At 43.4% G+C, this 20,466-nt stretch overlaps 1 protein-coding gene across 3 annotated transcripts in view; it reads left to right on the forward strand.

Annotated features, from left to right (window-relative positions):
- LOC107396649 (tenascin) overlaps positions 1-20,466 on the forward strand; it is a 290,411-nt gene that overhangs the window by 158,495 nt on the left and 111,450 nt on the right. For all 3 annotated transcript variants that reach the window (XM_054731189.2, XM_054731188.2, XM_070546339.1), the window contains one exon: positions 17,763-17,948. In XM_054731189.2, the coding sequence (XP_054587164.2) occupies positions 17,763-17,948 (186 nt within the window). The remainder of the gene's footprint in view (positions 1-17,762; positions 17,949-20,466) is intronic.

The following is a 20,466-nucleotide window of genomic DNA, read 5'->3' on the forward strand; positions in this document are numbered from 1 at the left end:
GAGCACATCCTGTTTTTTCAGAAAAAGATCATGGACCACTCATCCTAAAAAAAACCTGTGAAGCATTTTTTGTCTCAAAAAAGTCTGCTGCTGCAACAACATTACGCACACAGTCGACTAACACAAGATTCAGCCTGTGAGCATTGCAATGTATATAAACTGCTTGTGGCACCTTTTTTTAAAAACTTTTCCTGCACTCCGTTGTTGCATCCAGACATAACCTTGGCGCCATCATAACACTGGCCGATGCAAGAGTTCATGTCAATATTACACTGATGCTGTCAAATAGTGAATCTGTATTCAGTCCGTCTGCTGGGGTAAGATGCAGAAATTCCTCCACCACTTTCCCTGACTCTGGCTGCAAATAACACACTGTCTGGAACAGAAATGTGTTCTTTTTTTGCCTATATCCTTACCGTCTTCCACCAAAATGGCATAATATTCAGCTTCCTTCACCTCGTCGCCGATTTGTTTCTTATCATTTCAGCCATTATGTTAAATATCTCATTCTGTATATCATGATGAACATACTTCGCATTAGATGGATTAGTGGCCAACTTCTTTTGGACTGTTGAATCAAACTTTCCAATAACATCCAACATCTCATGAAAATTACCTTTGTTTGCTGAATCCTCATCAGACTGCGCTGTGCAATCCCCTGACAAGCTGTGTAGCACAAACTTTCCACCACACCCATCATGTACCTTCAGTTCTCCTGAACCAGTATTGAATGTCACTTATCCAGCATGTTTGGGAGTTTTGAGCCACCTTTTTGTTTTCATAGAAAATTTGTGTCCAGTGCTGCCGTGATGGTTTTTCAAAGATGCAGCTGCTTTTCACCAGTTGCTGAAGCCAAGTGTTATAAATGCGGGCTCCATGTGAAATCCATAGCCTCCCTTTAGAAAATGCTGACAAGCAAAGCAAAACGCAGCACCTTTACTCACACTATATTCCAACCACATATACTGATCCAGCCAACCTTTGCTGAAACTTCTTTGTTGAACTCCAAACAAACATGACGGATATTTAGAAAGAATTGGTCTTCTTGGGCGATCTTGCGGATTCCTGCTAATAGTGCTAACTTAACTAGCGTTAGCATTTCCAGCGGTAAAACCCTCGACTACTGCGGCGGTCAAGGGTTGACTCTCTTCATCCAGATCTATAGGTTTTTGTTGGTGTGAGATCACTTCCAAAGATTCATTCGTTTCTGACTGAACCCGTGGAAATTTGGGCAACAAAAATTGATCCATTTTACCGCTAGCTCTACCTTTCACTCGTTTGCAGGTGGGAGATGAGGTCAAAGGTCAACATGAATTTCCTGTTTTGGTTTAAGTTTTAACTATCCATATGATAATTTACTGATTATTTTTGTTTTGGATGTTAAATATTATCACATCCACACGTTAAATAAAAAAAATTATTGTAACAAATCCTTGGGGGGCTATGGGAGTGCAATGACTAATCCAGGGATAGCTATAGCTATCCGGTTCCGGTTGAGTGAACGCTGGCGCGTCTCGCTGCCGCTGCTCGCCAGCAAACAAACTTTTTGTGTTTTTTTTTCTTCTTTTTCACCCGAGTCATATCCCTGTGTCGGTGAAAACTCATTTTCACCTACCTGCTCAGCTTGTGTTCTGGTTCCACGTCACCACCTCCCTGCTCCACTCCATAATGTGGTCCAGCAGGATTTCTCTGTGCCTCTCACTGGCCTGGATCATCCTGTCACTCATTCTTCTGTCCGTGGATGGCCTTCTCCAGTACTCGGCGGCGGAGCTCTTCAACCTCCGCTTTCACTACTCCGGATCTCCACCACCAGCTCTGTGCCTCTTCCCCGACATCACCTTCCAGCCTCGCCGTCGGTATATCCATCGGGGTTCCCGGCGGAACCTCCATCTCGACGGCTCCAAAGGAATACCCTCCTTCTGGTCCACGACTCGCTGGCGGCTACCCAGGAATACCTGCCGAGCTGCCGACTCCAGTGTCTTAGCCCGGCTGGCTAGTCGGGCTAATGCTCCTGTCGCCAGGGACTTCCGCACTGCTAATTTTGGTCTTCTCAACATTCGCTCCCTCTCTGGTAAAGGACATCTCCTCCAAGATACCATCAGTGACCATAAGCTAGACTTTCTTTGTCTGAACAAAACATGGCAACAACCCAGCGATTTCTCACAACTCAATGACTGTACTCCTCCCGGATTTGTTTACCTCTCCAAACCACGTGGGTCGGGCCGCGGCGGTGGTCTCGCGATACTCTATCGCGAGACTTGGAAGGTCCTTCCTGTAAGCCTTCCTCCTCTCACCACTCTCGAATGCCTCGCCTGTCAACTCTCTGGCCCGACCCCCACAATAATTGTCACTGTTTATCATCCCCCCAAGTTCAGCCCTGAGTTTTTAAATGAACTCTGTGCTCTTTTATCCCATCTGTCCGCCCTTTCCCCAAATGTAATTTTACTTGGTGATTTTAATATTCATATGGACAATATGGCCCTCCCCCTCAGCAAAGACTTCTCCTCATCTTTGGACAGCCTCAGTTTTCATCAATATGCCAATTTTCCCACTCACATTAAAGGTCACACCCTGGATTTAATCTGCTGCTCCGGCCTGACCCCCTCCAACTGTACAGCTGACCCGCTCCCTTTCACGGACCACTTCCTCATCTCCTTTTCTGTTCCCCTCCGTCTCTCCATCATCAAGTCACCACGTATCATTTCTTTTCGTAATTTTAAGGACATTGATCTAGCCTCCCTGTCCTCCAGTTTTGCCACCCTGACCCCTAATTTGTCCTCTACTCCCGATAATCTTGTCATTCAGTACAATAACGGTCTGGTTTCTATCCTTCATTCATTTGCTCCCATCAAATCCCGCTCTGTATATTTTACTCGGTCTGCTCCATGGTTCATCCCTGCCCTACACTCCTTGAAAGCTACCAACCGGAGGCTTGAAAGACTCTACAAGAAAACCGGTCTCACTCTCCATAAAGACTTATATTCTGCTCAGATTTCTCTCTACAAGGACTCTATCTCCCATGCCAAATCTCAGTATTACTCCGGTCTCATCTCGTCCAACTCCAGCAACACTAAGGCATTATTTGCCATCATGAACAGCATTTTTCAGCCTCCCAACTCCTTACCCATCCATCTTTACTCTTCAGAAACCTGTAACTCTCTCCTTCAGTTTTTTAATGATAAGGTCAATAGAATCCATCTCTCTTTACCTCATTCCTCCCCTCCCTTTCCTGATTTATTTGAACCCTCCATTCAGTTCTCCTCCTTTGAACTTCCCCATCCCTCAGATTACATCACCATATCCAAACCTTCTACCTGTCAACTGGACCCTATTCCAACAGTTTTAGTTAAATCGTGCCTTTCTTGTCTGCTCCCTTTTATAACAGCCATTATTCATTCCTCACTATCCTCTGGTACGGTCCCCTCCCTATTCAAATCTGCTTCAGTCAGCCCTATTCTAAAAAAACCTGGTTTAGATCCCAATGATTTCAATAACCTCCGTCCCATTTCCCATCTTCCCTTCATTTCCAAAGTCCTAGAGAAAACTGTTGCATCTCAGCTCCATTCCCATCTCACCCGCAATAACCTTTATGAACAGTTTCAGTCTGGCTTCCGTCCCCACCACAGCACAGAAACAGCTCTCATCAAGATCACTAACGACCTACTCATTGCTGCTGATTCTGGTTTAATCTCTATTCTCATTCTCCTCGATCTGAGTGTGGCCTTTGACACCATTTCTCATTCCATCCTCCTCAATAGACTCTCTTCCTTAGGCATCACTCACACCCCCCTCCGCTGGTTTCAGTCTTACCTTACTGGCCGCACTGAGTTCATCCAGTTAAAATCCTTTACCTCAGAACCCTCCCCATTCAAGTCAGGTGTGCCCCAGGGCTCTGTCCTGGGGCCCCTCCTCTTCATAGTATACCTCCTCCCTATCGGCAAAATCTTCCACAAATTCAATATCCAGTTTCACTGCTTTGCGGATGACACCCAGCACTACATTTCCAGTAAGTCCAACTCAACTCTCCCACCATCCTCCCTTACACTCTGCCTCTCTGAAATCAAATCATGGTTCACCTCTAATTTCCTCAAACTCAACGGCAATAAAACTGAACTTCTTCTAGTTGGCACTAACTCCACCCTCTCAACATCTGACAGCTTTTCTTTAACTATTGACAGCGCCATAGGCTCCCCCTCACCTCACGTCAAGAGTCTGGGTGTCATTCTCGACAGCTCACTTTCTTTTCAAGCTCACATTAATAACATAATTCGGTCAGCATACTTCCATCTACGTTCCATAAACCGCCTCCGTCCCTCACTGACCCCTCACACTGCCGCCATTCTTGTCCACAGCCTCGTCACCTCCCGTATCGACTATTGCAATTCACTTCTTTATGGTCTCCCCAACAAACTCCTTCATAAACTGCAACTGGTCCAGAATTCAGCAGCCCGTATTATCACCAGAACCCCTTCCTTTCACTACATCACCCCGGTTCTCCAGCAGCTTCACTGGCTCCCAGTTAAATTCAGGTCCGTCTTCAAAATTCTCCTCCATACCTTCAAAGCAATCCACAACCTCTCTCCTCCATATATCTCAGACCTTATAAGTATTCACACCCCATCCCGTTCACTCAGATCTTCTTCTTCCATCCATCTTGCGGTTCCTTCTGCCCGTCTCGCTACCATGGGGAGCAGAGCTTTCAGCCGCTCTGCTCCTCGACTCTGGAACTCACTTCCCCCAGACATCAGGAACATCGACAGTTTTACCCTTTTCAAAACAAAACTCAAAACACACATGTTTAAATCTGCCTACAACCTCTGATTTTATTGAACTGTTTCTCTCTTTGTTTTTTCTTGTTTGGGTTTTATTATTGTTTTATTGTATTTTATTATGTGTTTTGTGTCAAGTGACCTTGGGTGTCCTGAAAGGCGCTTTTAAATAAAATGTATTATTATTATTATTATTATAGCACCCCCTGGCACTGCCACTGGGTCAAGGGCATTTTTGTTAAAACATGTAAAGAGTGTGTTATAGTAATCTAGACAGGAGGAGATAAAGGCATGGAGAACCATTTCAAGTTCATGTTTTGACACCAACATTCGCAGTTTGGAGATATTTATTGAGTAATAAAAACTGTTTTGGACCAATGTTTTTGAGTGACCTTCAAGAGATATTGATTGACACTCTGGTAATTCAGACAGTTTATAGAACTCAGAATCCTTAAAAGAGCAGTACAGCTGAATGGCATCTGCGTAGAGGTGATAGGAGACATTATTAAAATAATCATCTGTCCAAGAGGGTGTATGTACTGTAGAAACAACAGAGGACCCAAAACGCAGCCTTGGGGTACCCCATAGAACAGATCAGTAGAATCTGACATGATTTGGTTTATATAGACACTGTAACTTCTGTTAGAAAGGTATGATCTAAACCAGTCTAGAATAGTTCCAGAGATTCCCACCAAGTCACCAAGTCTGTTAATTAAGGTGTTGTTATCAACAGTGTCAAAAGCTGCAGAGAGATCTAACAATACTAACACTGAATTCCCCGTTGTCTGCAGCCATCATGATGTCACTGGAAACTTTAAGCTAAGCTGTTTATGTTGAATGCTTTTTACGAAAACCAGATTGGGATTTATCAAAACTGTTGTGTACTTTGCATCCGGAAAGTATTCATAGCATTTCACTTATTCCACTTTTTTGTTTATGTTACAGCCTCATTCCAAAACGGATTAAATTCATTTTGCTCATAAAATTCAACACATAACACCCCATAATGATAATGTGAAAAAAGTGTCTTTGAAGTTTATGCAAATTTATTAAAAATAAATAACTTGAGAAATCACATAAACATAAGTATCCACAGTGTAGCACCTCTGTCCTAACTTTAGTTGAGATACTCACATTTACCTAGGCTCTATGGGAGTAACACTCAACAAGGGAGCAAGTGCTAGGTTGAACAATTAACATTTATTGCTGCACAACAAAAATTTTGACAGCTCTGCTGTAACTCTCAATGAAAAATTAAGACACCACAAGAAAAGAAAAAATCAAAAAAAGAAATAAAACAAAAACAAATCAATACATTCAATTGAGCTCAACCGGTTAATAGTTTGGATTCCAAAATGTATGTGTGTGTATGTGCTGTTCACGTTGTCCTCCAGTATTACTACTCTTACTACCCGGGTAGGTTGCTAACGTGAGTGTCTTATCTGTGATTAGTGGATTGTTGCAATAATCCAAGGATTTATGGGCAGGACACGCGGCTGACCACACCGCATCACCAACTGGCTTCAGGATCAGTGGGCTGGGCTCGCCATCCAATCTTCTAAATCACTGACAGTTCTGATAATCTGGAACAGAGAAAAAAACCAACGTACACAAGAAGTGTAGGGTTGAAAGAATATCTGATTCTGTCAAATCTTATGAGATCTCATCAATTACCTTTCTTGATCTAACAAGTAACGTAAAATCAAACATTACGGTAATACATATGCATCCATTTGACATTTATACAGTTTGTCAACTGTTAATTTAACCGTTAGCTTAAACGTTAGCATCTCACGCTTAGCATTAGCAAAATGCTAACTTTTTTTCCAACACTTTAAACATACCGGGGTAACTTAAGGACACAAATAAAATATAACTGTCACAAAACATTTCCCAAAACTATTTTAACCTTATAAAACTTCTATTTCTACGTAGTTAACGAAATATATTTAAGTTTTACTCCATCACTGCTAGCAATAACAAAGTAGCTTAGCATGGGACTCACCGGAGTTTCAAGCAGTTAAAAGAAAAGGTAAATCCTCCTGGTCTCACACTCTGGTAATATTCATCACATTTCTCGTCCAAAATAGTCAGGTCATTGTTTTATTCACAACAGTTCATTGTTTGTTTGTCGTTCTAAGTTAACGTCTGTAGCTGTCTGCCTTGCTCTCTGCACGTCTAGTGCTGCTGGCACTTGGCTCTTCTAAATAGGAAGTGACGTTCTGTGGAGTAAGCTCTTAACGTGTCAGACTACGTGGATTAATCTTATATCCTGACTTTCTACATGGGTTACACCAGCCTTTACTCAGTACTTTGTTGATGCACCTTTGGCAGCAATTACAGCCTCAAGTCGTTTTGAATATGATGCCACATGCTTGCCACACCTATCTCTGGGCAGTTTTGACCATTCCTCTTTGAAGTACCTGTCGAGCTCCATCAGGATGGATGGAAAGCTTTGGTGCACAGCCTTCCTCTTATCCTTCACAACCACCACACCCGCCCCCTCACCCCGACCACCAGTTGACAAAGGCACATGACAAGGCCCGGACGCACCACTATTCTGCACCCCCATACAACGCACCGCCTCAGCATTTGACACCTTATGCTCACCCTGAACCTTCCCCACCTTCACCTCCACCCTATACACCACACAGCCCCTATAGAGCTCCGGGAGTTGACGTCACGTTTCCCAGCATGCAACAGTTCAAATCGAAACGGCGCCATTAGGCAGGCAGAAGCCGGCAGCTAGACTATTTGTGATTGTCAGAAAACGCAATCAGACAGGAAATATGGTCGATTCCTGTTGTGCCCCAGGATGCAGAACAGACACGGATGACATAAGGAATGAGCCTTCTACAGGATTCCCCAAGATCCGGAGCGCCGCAAACGTTGGATCATTGTAATAAAACGCACTAGTGACCGGGCTAAAATGAAACTGTGGGATCCCGAGAGTAAAGGATTTCGCTTATACAGCGACCGCTTCATATCAGGTACTTAAACCAACGTTTCCTCAACTGTGTACGGTGTTTATTTTAAATGCTTTTATTACAATTCTTAGTGGGCTTCCTAAACTTATTTTGGCGTGGCTTTTTCTGTCTTATTACTCATAGCAAAAAGTAAACGTCATGTAAAACGTTTCCTAGTGAGTTCTGCGTGCTGCCGTTTACGTGTCTTATGATCACAGCAATTAACCGGCTAAGCTGTATTTAATTTTTAAGCAATGGTTAATCAATTGTCAGATCACACATAAAAAGCACTTTGGATTGCTATTATCCGTCTCACCAAGACAGATCTCAGTCAGATCCTGAGACGTTCCTGCCTGACATATTTATTTTATTCACGGAAAAAAATCTGACTAGTGATTTCTCTTGGCGTTCAGTTTATACATTCAAACAGCACAACACTCTATTTAAACTACTTACATGTAAATCTGTTATTTGTCCATCCATCCATCCATCCATTTTCATCCGCGTATCCGGAGTCGGGTTGCGGGGACATGTAGTGTCGAGATTCCCAGACTTCCCTCTCCCCAGCCGCCGGAGCCAGCTCCTCCGGGTAAATCCCAAGGGGTTCCCCGGCTAGGTCCAGTAAGAAGTCCGCTCCGACAGCTTCTGGCGTCGGAGCGGGCAGTAGCGTCGAGAGTCCCAGACCTCTCCCCAGCTCCTCCGGCCGGGGGAATCCCAAGGGGTTCCCCGGCCAGGTCCGGTAAGAAGTCCGCTCCAACAGCTTCTGGCGTTTTTAAAAAGTATCCCAGGGGCACGGTAAGGGTCGGAGATGTTTAGTCTATTTAATTTCTGACCATATAAAACGATTTCTTCGGTTTTAAAGTGTGAAGTAAACTCCGACGAAGTAAAATCCAAGCGGATCCCTTTCACGTTCATGGTTACATCCGTGTTTGTTTACCTTTTTTTTCCTGCCAAAATGGCGTCTACTAACTGAGAGTCACGTGGGGTCCGGAGCTCTATAAGCCGCTTGATGGTTCCCACCACAGTTACAACATCGAAGCGGTAAATCACAACTTTTGCCATCATGGTCACCCCCGCACCTCCGAAAACGCACCCCCACCACACAGGCACCGGCCACATGACTATATCCCTGGCACTTAAAACACCTCAGAGGAGGTTCCTCGTACGCCCTCACCGTGAAACTTAGGAAGGCCAAATGGACATGAGCAGGGAGCTCAACCGTGTCGAAAGTAATTAGCAGCGGAATGGACCCACATGCGTTAAACCCCAGACGCTGAACAGCCACCGCCGCCCCACTCAGGGAACCAAACACCTCAGACTCAGAGACCTTGTTTGAAATGCCACACACCACACCCTTAATCATACAACCAGACCTTGACTCGGAAACCACCTCGTCCACCCCCAGAAACTTCTTAAGCCGCAGCGCTTTGTGACACTGGAACTTATTCCGGCACATCACCACCAACAGCCCACTGAACACGATGGTAGCGTCTAGCACATCCCCTACCACGGCACTCAGCTTCTGGGACACCGCCAACGGGTTAGAGGTAGCAAACCGCGCATCTTCTACTGCCCTGATTTGCGTCAAAAGCCACCCTCCTCCAATCTCTGTTGCTTCAGCTGCACATCCAGTCACCATCTGATGCATCACTGCCGCCCCCACCGACTGAACCAGTGCTCCAGCCCTACTCGTCCCCTAAAGCCTGATTTATGCTTTTCCGTCTGCGTCAGTGCTGAGCACACGCAACGCCATTATCCGTCCTTGCGTAGGGATCCGGCAGCCACGCAAGTACGTATGGAGTCGAGCCCACTTTTTTAAACATCCATCGAACGAGACGGATTACGCAAGCTTGTGATTGGTCAGGACGCCGCTGTTGTTTACAGCGCCGCCATTGCAAAGAGAGCCGAGGATAACAAGCGGCAGACACGGAGAAGCTTGAAGAATATCTCGCGAAAAAACTCTAAAAATATGAACGTTTAATTCTCCCGTGACTGGAGGAGTGAAAAGATGCGCAGCAAGCGTTTTACTTGTGGACGGAAATAACAGGAAACGTTGGTTTAGAGGTGGGGAGCGCATGAAGACGTGGAAGAATGAGAGACAAATATGTCTGTGTTGTCTCTTATATACACAAAAAACACAATAAACACACTATCTTGGACCGATACATGACAGGATACCACAGAACAGCGCTACGCCCTCTGCTGTCCTGCCGGGGAATTGCTTTGCAACACTCTCCAGGAGACGGAGAAGTATGAGAGCAAAACACTTCCGTCAATCCGTGCGTGTCTGTCCCTTGCAGAGCTGACGGAGAAGCATAAACCAGGCTTTACTCCCCACTGTCCACAACAACCGAGGCTGCTCCGAAGCGAGGCTGTATAGGCCATTGGCCAACCACCCGAGCAACCCTCAAAGTCAGCCCTAACCCTAGCCTGCTGTATGTCTCTAGTCTGCTGCCTTTGACATGCACTGTCAACCCGGGGCCTTATATAGACAGGTGTGTGCCTTTCCAAATCATATCCAATCAACCTAATTTACCAGAGGTGGACCCCAATTAATCTGCTGAAACACCTCAAGGATGAGTGGCCCTGGAATGTTTCACCATCTGTGCTGGATGTACCTTCTACCTGTTATTAAGAGTTTCAGCTCGTGCGCTGTTTGAACCTCTCAGCACCGCGGAAATGGGTCCAAAGAAGGGACTGACAGTAGAAGATGGCGATGATATTAAAAAAATCACTGGAATTTATGTCGGAGGAGATCTCTGTTGTGAAAATGCAGCAGAAAGCGATCTTGGGCCTGGTGGAGGAAATGAAAGCGCTCCGGATTCAGAACGCGGAGAAGGACAAACGGCTGGCGTATCTGGAAAACCGAGTGGAGGATCTTGAACAATATAACAGAATGAACGACGTAATTATCACGGGGCTTTGCATAAAACCCCGTTCATATTCCTGGGCTGTGACTGCTGACAGCACAGAGGAGGTCAGCGAGGAGGATGTCAGCTCGATGGAGCAGCAGGTTGTTACCTACCTCCACTCTAAAGGAATTGAAATAGAGGCTGACAAAATAGAGGCTTGCCACCCTCTATCACGGAGGAAGGAGAATGAAAAACCAGTCATCGTCCTTCGGTTTGCTAACAGAAAGCATAAAGTAGCATTGCTAAAACAAGGGAAAAAGCTGAAGGGTTCCAATGTGTACATGAATAATCATCTGACTAAAAGAAACGCTGATATCGCCAGAAGAGCGCGCAGCTTGAAAAAACAAGGAAGGATTCAACGCACATGGACTACACACTGCAAAGTATTTATTAAATTAAACAGAACACCGGAGCAAGCTAAAGTAATGATCATCAGAAACATCAGTGAACTGGATAAGTATGAACAGTCAGCCTAAACTGGAGGTACAAACATATCACACAACCATGACAGGATCTATCAGCACCCAGTCATCTTCATCCAGAAGCAACAACTACTTGGCGCAAAGAACAACACATTATAGCGACCTAAAACTTAGAACCTTCACCTATACTGACTATAAATCAACAGACTCACTTAGGCACTTAGACCCACAGAACAACTTTTTCTCTCACAACAGCGACACCTGTCAGATATACACAGAGGAGGAGTACAATCAAGCTATTAATAAGGACAGTAAATGATCTATAACTCATTTTAATAGTAGAAGCCTGTATGCTAATTTTGATGACATAAAGGACTATTTAAAGTCATTTACAAAATCGTTATATCTGAAACATGGGTTTGCCCTGATGAAGGAATGGACTTTGAACTAGATGGATATGAAGCTTGCTCTCTAAACAGAAATAATAAGAGTGGTGGTGGAGTGGCGCTGTATGTAGATAAAAGCCTGGATTTCAAAGTTATTGATACCAAATCCCTGTTCTATGTTCCTCACAGCAGTGGAAGAAATGGAGATCATAGATCTAGTAAATAAATGTGAAAGTAAAACATCAACTGATTATAATGATATCGATAGCAAGACAATGAAAAATGTTATTGGGGGTATTGTAAAACCACTTACTTGTATTTGTAATTTATCATTTCTAACTGGAACATTTCCAAACCGGATGAAGCTAAAGTGGTGCCACTGTTCAAGACTGGAGATAAACATAGCTTCACTAATTACAGGCCTGTTTCATTACTATCACAATTCTCAAAAATACTAGAAAAATTGTTTAGTAAAAGATTGGATTTCTTTTTGGATAAGTGTATAATATTATCAGATAGTCAGTATGGCTTTAGATCTAATAGATCAACTTCATTAGCATTAATGGACACTGTTGAGGAAATCACAAATGCAATAGATCGTAAACATTTTGCTGTAGCGATTTTTTGGGATCTTCAGAAGGCCTTTGTCACAATTGATCGTAGCATTTTAATTAACAAATTAGAACAGTACGGGATTAGGGGGGTTGTTTTGAAGTGGTTAACAAGTTATTTGAGCCACAGGAAGCAATTTGTGAAAGTGGGACAGTTTTCGTCAACATACTTGGACATTGCTTGTGGTGTACCACAGGGCTCAGTATTGGGTCAAAAGTTATTTATTCTATATATTAATGATATTTGTAAAGTTTCAGAAATATTAAAGTTTGTAATGTTTGCTGATGACACAAATATTTTTTGTTCAGGGGAAAAATTAAACGAACTAATGGAAATACTTTCTGCAGAATTGTTTAAAGTAAAAAAAATGGTTTGATAAAAATAAATTATCGTTGAATTTAAGTAAAACAAAATACATGTTATTTGGGAATAACAAAGTAAACACCCAAATTGTGATGAATATTGATGGTGTAAATATTGAAAGGGTGAATCATTATAAATTTCTGGGTGTTATAATGAATGATAAAATTAGTTGGAAACAACATATAAAACATATTCACAACAAAACCGTAAGAAGTAGTTCCATATTAAATAAAGTGAAACATTTCCTGGATCGCAATGTACTTCACATGTTATACTGTGCACTGGTGCAACCATATTTAAATTATTGTGCAGAGGTCTGGGGTAACACTTATAAAACTACATTATCACCATTAATAATGTTACAGAAGAAAGCCATCAGGATTATTAATAAAGTGGGCTATAGAGATCATACTAACAACCTGTTTTTGAAATCACGAGTATAAAAGTTTACTGACCTTGTTCAATTTTTGACATTACAAATAATATATTAAGCTAATGACAAACTACTCCCTGGTAATATACAAAAGTATTTCTTATATAGAGATTAACAATATAATTTGAGAGAGGAATGGAATGTAAAATACCCGTCTGTGCGAACAACAGTAAAAAGTCAGTGCATCTCTGTTTGTGGAGTAAAATTATGGAATGGATAAAATAGTGATTTAAAGCAATGTCCAAGTATGACCCAATTTAAAAAAATGGTACAAAAATATGGTCTTCATTAGGTACAGGGAGTAAGAGGGAGTTTGACTCAAAAAGATCCAATGAGTGGTGTGAGGGTGTAAGTGTACAAAAGAAAATGGGGTGTGTTGTAAGTATGTGTAGTAGGGAATGTTAATCGCTGTGTGTGGTGGATAAATGGAAAAGGTATGTAGAACAATTTTGCATGGGCCATTTGACTATAGATGAATTTTGAAAATTTATGATGAATTAGAACGACATTGTTCCTTTTGATCTTGAACAAATGGGAAAAGGGGGGTAGGATTTAATAAGCACTAGCTTCCTCCTACTCCTTTTCAAACAGAACATGATAATTTAATTTTTGTGTGATTATCAGTGTGATTTTATTTTTAATGTCTACAATGACTGTTATTATTACTATTGTTATAATAGTTATTTTTATTTTTATTATAAAGTTCGAAATAAAGATTTCATTCGTTAATGTAGAGACAAAAAGTGAACCCAAAAGATCTGTCCGTGTCTAACACTTGATCTCGTGTTAGCCTTTTTGTGTTTATGTTCTTAGATGGTACAGAAACTGTTTCAGAGAATTAAAGTAGATGTGTGTCTTTGTAGTGATGGGAGGTGGTGAGAAATTCGGTCTTCCACAGAAAAAATATTTTTTCCTTTCAGCGCACGTTTAGAAGGACTCCTAAAACATTATGACGTCCCAGCTTTCACTCAACATTTTAACGCACCATTTATGCAAAAATTCATCAGACTCACAAAACTCTTTGTGTGGATGTGAACTCATCTGTGAGGGGATGCAGTTTTGTCTGTGTGTGTATGCATGTTTACCTGTTTGTATGCATAGTAGCTGAAGCTACATGCATAATGTGTGTTCTTCAGTTTACACATACAAGTACCGCTAGTTACCCACTAAAGGTTTACACAATATATGCATCAAGTGTTGCACAACACACACACACACACACACACACACACACACACACACACACACACACACACACACACACACACACACACACACACACACACACACACACACACACAGTGTTTGTTGGGGGGTGGGGGTGGGGGTGTTAAGACACACACACACAGATTTTTGAGTCTCCCTTCTCTCTGTATAAATGAGTCAACTATGCACATTTTTACAGTGCTTTAACCCCCCCATGGTCAGGAGGCCACACAGGTTTTTCCTCCCGTAGCACATTTATGAGAGAGAATCCACTTCCTGCTGATGGGTTTGGTGGTTTTATAGGTCTGCCTTTGTTTGCTTTTGCTGTGTCAGTCACCATTCAACGAAACTAGAGAGCTTTGTTTTCTTAGAATGTCATCTTTTTAAATGAATACACTCTCTGATTTAGAGTTTAGAATGTTAAAAAAAGTGTTGGGGACCATGTCTTTGTATAGATTTTTCATCTTCCCTCTGAAAAAGAAACCCAAGTAATCCTTGGTTGATTATCAATTCCCAAGGACGCTAGTACATTATTGTGTACTTGTCAAATATGTACTTGGCAAGTACAGCAGAAAGTCCACTCTACTGAGAATAAGAGTGTGGAGTAATTTGTGCCAAGTGGCAAGTAGTACTGATCCTCTTATCTAGAAAACCATTGAAGAAGTTGGTGATGTGGCCACATAATTTAGAAGAGACATACATTTCACTCCTCTTCCATAGAAGGGAGGCATATGGTTTGAGAGGAAAGCACATTTAGGTTAAAAAATTAATCTATGATCAACCTTTTTTGATTGCTGTGTTTGAACAATTATAGACACATTTGAAAACAGTTCACACACGTTTTAAAAGGACTCTGTGGCTATGAGGACGTGTATGCCCAAATATAAGCCACAAGTTTTCTGTTGTATCAAACTACGTTGTTAGAAATACACAAAATATTGCTGTTTATTTATAAATCTGTAGTATTTAGCACATTTTTGGACAAACGTAGGACGCCATGCTTTCCGCACGCAATGCACTCTGGGGGCTATGACGTATATTGGTTGTACTTGTAAGAATAGCTATTGATGCTAGTGTTTGTTTACGAGCTCACTGTATTAATTATTAAGTAAAATGCCTCATTTTGCTGCTTTTGGATGTAATTTCCAGTCAGAGGCAACAAGGGGAGTGATGTGAGTTTACAGCTTTTCCCCACTGGTAAGAGGAGGAGAAAGCAGCAGGAAGATGCCTGTGGACGGACACAACTTCCCAAAGATCAGTGGCTGTGTTCCCAACATTTCTCTCCTGACGCGTTTGAGGCTTATAGTCGACCACAGTGACTTAAAGAGCTCACCAGAGCAGCTGGGTATAAGAGAAGGCGGAAACTAAATGCTTTACCGACCATTTTCCCACACAAGGGGCCTAAACACCTTCGGAGAGACAAGAAACGCTGGACGCTCTCCTGAGCCGACAACCCGCTCCTGCAGCTGCAGCTACTGTCACGTTCAGCGAACCATCGGACACGCCGCTCGTCACGGATGAAGCTAAACATTCACCTCTCCTGTTAGTAAAACAAGCAGTAAGTGTAGCAATACAGTGCTCTCCAGATATGTAATATCTGCAAAAATGATTGAAGTGGTTTCACTGAATATCCTAATCATCTATTAAGCACATGACAGCTCTGGATGCTAATATTCTCCTAAATCATTCATAATTGAATACGTTTGATCACACGATAGTTTACCGTTAACTTCTGCTGACAAAAATGTGAGCACTCTCCCTCTCGGTTACCATGGAGACCCATTTGCCACACACACACCACCGGTTTTGTCCTGCTCTCGCTTCATCCCGCCCTTCTTGCTCTACATGTTGATGCTCGTTTGTGAAACATGGTCAGTGATGTCCTCATTAGTTTCACTCTGGTTCAAATAGAAAAGGCTGAACCGATGGCATGTTGATGTTGCTGAACAGTCACTACAGGGTCCCAAAGCCGGCCGGTGCAACCGAGGTACAACCGTATGACGTCACTACCCAGAGTGCAGTGTGACGCTAACAACAATGGCGATCTACAAGTTAAACTATTTTTTTTACAAATTTCATGTTTTTATAAATTTTATAAAAATGAATACATTGAGAAGGTTTTTTACACCACTTTAATATAACTGATACTAACATTTATCTTTTAAGAACCACAAAGTTTTGTAACCTGCGTTCCTTTTAATGCATTAGTATAAAGTATAAAGGATCAGTTGTGTCAAAGGGCCAATGAATATTTACCACATATGACTATTGTATTTTTTATTGTTAATTGTTTTCTTATATTTGATCACCATAACCATGTGACATTCTTAAATTTAGACAAAAATCCATCATGCCACACAAACACAAACAGAAGACAGATGGGTTTGAACTCATCTTTCGGATTTGGAAAGAGCAGTGAAAGAGGTGCAACAAGGGAAGAGCATACATCAGGTTGGGAAGGAGATGAAGATCTGCAAGATGACCTTACAAAGATATATGGATAAGAAAAAAAACAAGAGAAGTGATGAAGCAACAGCAGTTGCCAAACAAGTCTTCAATGAGAACATAGAGAAAGATTCTGCTGACCATACTAGGACACTAGCAGCAATGTTTCATTGCATAGGTGTCATAAAATGACATGAGCAGTAGCTCAGAAGGTAGAGCAGGTTGTCCAGCAATCAGAAGGTTGCAAGTTTGATCCCGGCTCCTGCCAGAGAATTCTGCTGTTGTGTCCTTAGGCAAGACACTGAACCTACCATGCCTGCTGATAAATGATGATGATAAATGACCCGCACCTGTATAGCGCCTTTCAGAGTCAGAGGACTCCAAAGCGCTTTACACTACAGTGTATCATTCATCCATTCACACACACATTCACACACTGATGATGATGAGCTACAATGTAGCCACAGCTGCCCTGGGTGGCGCTGACAGAAGTGAGGCTGCCGAGCACAGGCGCCATCAGTTCCTCTGACCACCACCAGTAGGTGGCAAAAGTGTTAGGAACAGAATCAGAACAGGAACAGGCAGACAAAACATGAGGAGCAGGCACAAACACAAGGAACCGACAAAGAGCAGTGGGCAGAGCTGGGATTAAACGGACTGAGGAGGTGAGTGGAGACAGGGGACAGGTGTGACGATTACTGATATATTGCAGGTGTGACAAGAAAACAGAACTATGGGAAATGAAGGCAATACAAAAACATAAGAGACCTGTACAAACCAAATAAAACATTAGGGGTTTATAACTAAATGATGGGAGATAAACATGATGGAAAACATAACTACAACTGAAAAGAAAGCTGGAGAAATTAACTAAACAAAGACTGATTATAGAAAATACATGAGCCAAATAAGAAATAAAGTAAAAACCTGAATGATAAATGAAGACTAGGGAGACGGGGTATAGAAGGGGCAGGGAGGACAAGGACACCTAGGAGGGAGAAACATGAAATGAACTGGGGAGACAAGGGACACAGGACATGACTGTTTCTACTTTAACATTTACCTGAGCTCCCAAGGGACAGGACCTTATCACCTGGCTTACCATATCCAATTATGATGCTTCGATTCTTTTGCACCAGCATAGTTAAATATATAGGAAAAGTTGTAAAAGTGTAACAACAAAAGAATGTGTATTTTTGATCAAACCATGTGGGCCTACCTTTGTCTAAATACAATGTTTTCTTGTAGATCTGGATGCTCCCAGAGACCTTCAGACCATGGAACTAACAGATGAGAGCATCACACTAGAATGGAAGAACAGTCGGGCTCATGTGGACCAGTACCGCATCAAGTATGGCCCACTGTCTGGAGGCGAACATGGAGAATTGCTCATCCCTCGCGGACCCAAAGACTCCACCCAGGCTAAGATCACTGGTATTAAAGAATCATGCTCCCAACATGTTAATACACAATCAGATCTATGATCATAAACATTCATCACCCTGCAACATCACTATAAGAAGTTAATGGTTTTTGGGTGTTTTGGCTTTACGCACACACACACACACACACACACACACACACACACACACACACACACACACACACACACACACACACTCACAGTGTTTGGTGGGGGTGGGGGTGTTAAGATGGAGGTCATCTTTCCCAGCATCCTCCTTTCACACTTCTCCTCAACAGAATCCAGTGGCCAGCCCAGAGTCGAGCTAGCTTTGTTAACTAGCTTGTCCAGTCATCCTACAGCTTGGTTTATGCTTGACGCATTCACTTTCCGCGCGGTGATGCGGCTCGCAGATGGAACGCGCTTCACAACTCGCAGCGTTTATGGTTCATGCGGCTTGTCTCTGCGGTGAGCCAATATTCTCCCAAACTGTAGGGGGCAGCATGGAGCTCTATGGCATGCATCCAACACTACACCATAGTAGAAGTAAAAATTACTGTTGTTTACAACATGGCATTCCAGCATTTTTAACAGCGTCCTCGTCTTTTCCGATAGTGCGAGCTATTTCTCTCCAAGAATTATTAACAACATGTTGATCACAGTGATCTTTGAGAGCTGAATCACACAAATGTCTGTATTTATGAACCTCTGCCATACTAGTTCTTGCAAATCTGCCATGTTTTTCCGCGTCCAACCGTCCGCGTGGTAAGAAAATTTCCTAGGTGCGCGGTGCGGAAAGTTTGGGCCATGCAGAGGCATGGTGGAGGGGGGTGATTGTTAAAATGACACAATTTTGCCGCGTGGAGCCATGCGAACCTCGCGGACGTGTCAAGCATAAACCAAGCTTACCACAGTCAGAGCTGCCTGCACCCCAACAGACAACAGCAGAGTGAATAATAGAATAACATACTGCAATCCAATTGAATTTATTGAGGAACAATTGCAATATCTGGCATTATAGAGTGGGTTTATTTTTAATGCATTGTATTCTATTTACAGTAGTCAGTTTCCCTTACTGCTCTGAAGCAGTTGGGGACATTGACTCTGAATGGGCCTTGTTTTGCTCTGCAGTTGTTGAGGCGGCTGTTGCTAGCTGTGGCCGCAAGGTGGCCGGTGCCAGTCATGGCAGTAACCCTGTACCTGCTGGTGGACAACAGAGATTAGGGGAGCTGTCAAGCTGAAGGACGAGGACTTTAGGGCGTGGCGGGTCTGTAGGGATCCAGAGGCAGCAGATGGGTACCGGAGGGCCAAGCGGGGTGCAGCAGTGGCAGTTGCCGAGGCAAAATCTCGGGTGTGGGAGGAGTTTGGCGAGACCATGGAGAAAGACTATCGATGGGCTCCTAAAGGTTCTGGCAAACCATCCGGGGAGGAAGGTAGCCGCATAGCTGGCAGTAAGTCAGACCTGTTCCCAGTGAGGGTTGGACTCCGCCAGGGCTGCCCTTTGTCACCGGTCCTGTTCATAACATTTAAGGACAGGATTTCTAGACGCAGTGTTGAGGGTGTGGAGTTTGGTGGCAGGAGAATGTCATCTCTGCTTTATGCAGATGATGTGGTCCTCCTAGCTTCATCAGGCTCTGACCTTCAGCTCTTGCTGGGGAGGTTCACAGCTGAGTGTGAAGCAGCTGGGGTGAGGATCAGCACCTCCAAGTCTGAGACCATGGTTCTCGACCGGAAAAGAGCAGCTTGCCAGTTCCGGGTCGGGAGAGAGGTCCTGCCTCAAGTGGAGAAGTTCAAGTATCTCGGGGTCTTGTTCACGAGTAAGGGAAGGAGGGAGCGGGAGATCGACAGGCGGATTGAGGCAGCGTCTGCAGTGAAGCGGACGCTTAACCAGTCTGTTGTGGTGAAGAAGGAGCTGAGCCAGAAAGCAAGGCTCTCAATTTACCAGTTGATCTACCACCCAGTCCTCACCTGTGGTCATGAGCTTTGGGTAATGACCGAAAGAACAAGATCCCGGATACAAGTGGCCAGAATTAGGTTTCTCCATGGGGTGACTGGGCTCAGCCTTAGGGATAGGGTAAGGAGCTCGGACATTCGAGAGAGACTCGGAGTAGAGCCACTGCTCCTCCATTTCGAGAGGAGTCAGTTGAGGTGGTTTGGACATCTTTTTAGGATGCCCCCTAATACACCCAGGGAGGTGTTTCAAGCATGACCTGCTGGCAGGAGGCCCCCTGGTCAACCCAGGATATATAGGAGAAAGCACATCTCCAAACTGGCCCAGGAACGCCTTGGGCTCCTATCGGAGGAGCTGGTGGAGGTGGCCGGGAAGAGGATGATCTGGAACTCTCTAGTTGGGGTGCTGCCTGCGCGACCCAGACCTTGATGGGCGGAAGAAGACGAGATGAGATGAGATGAGATGAGATGAGTAGTCAGTCAGACTGAATCTGCACTATGTATTATGTGGATATTTTTGCTCAATACTTTTAGATAAGCTGTGTCGTCAACTGAGTTGAACTGAATTGAAATGGACAACTGTTGTTTCACTGTGGGATT

Source organism: Nothobranchius furzeri, chromosome 17 (assembly GCF_043380555.1).
Source record: "Nothobranchius furzeri strain GRZ-AD chromosome 17, NfurGRZ-RIMD1, whole genome shotgun sequence".
NCBI classification, from domain to species: Eukaryota; Metazoa; Chordata; class Actinopteri; order Cyprinodontiformes; family Nothobranchiidae; genus Nothobranchius; species Nothobranchius furzeri.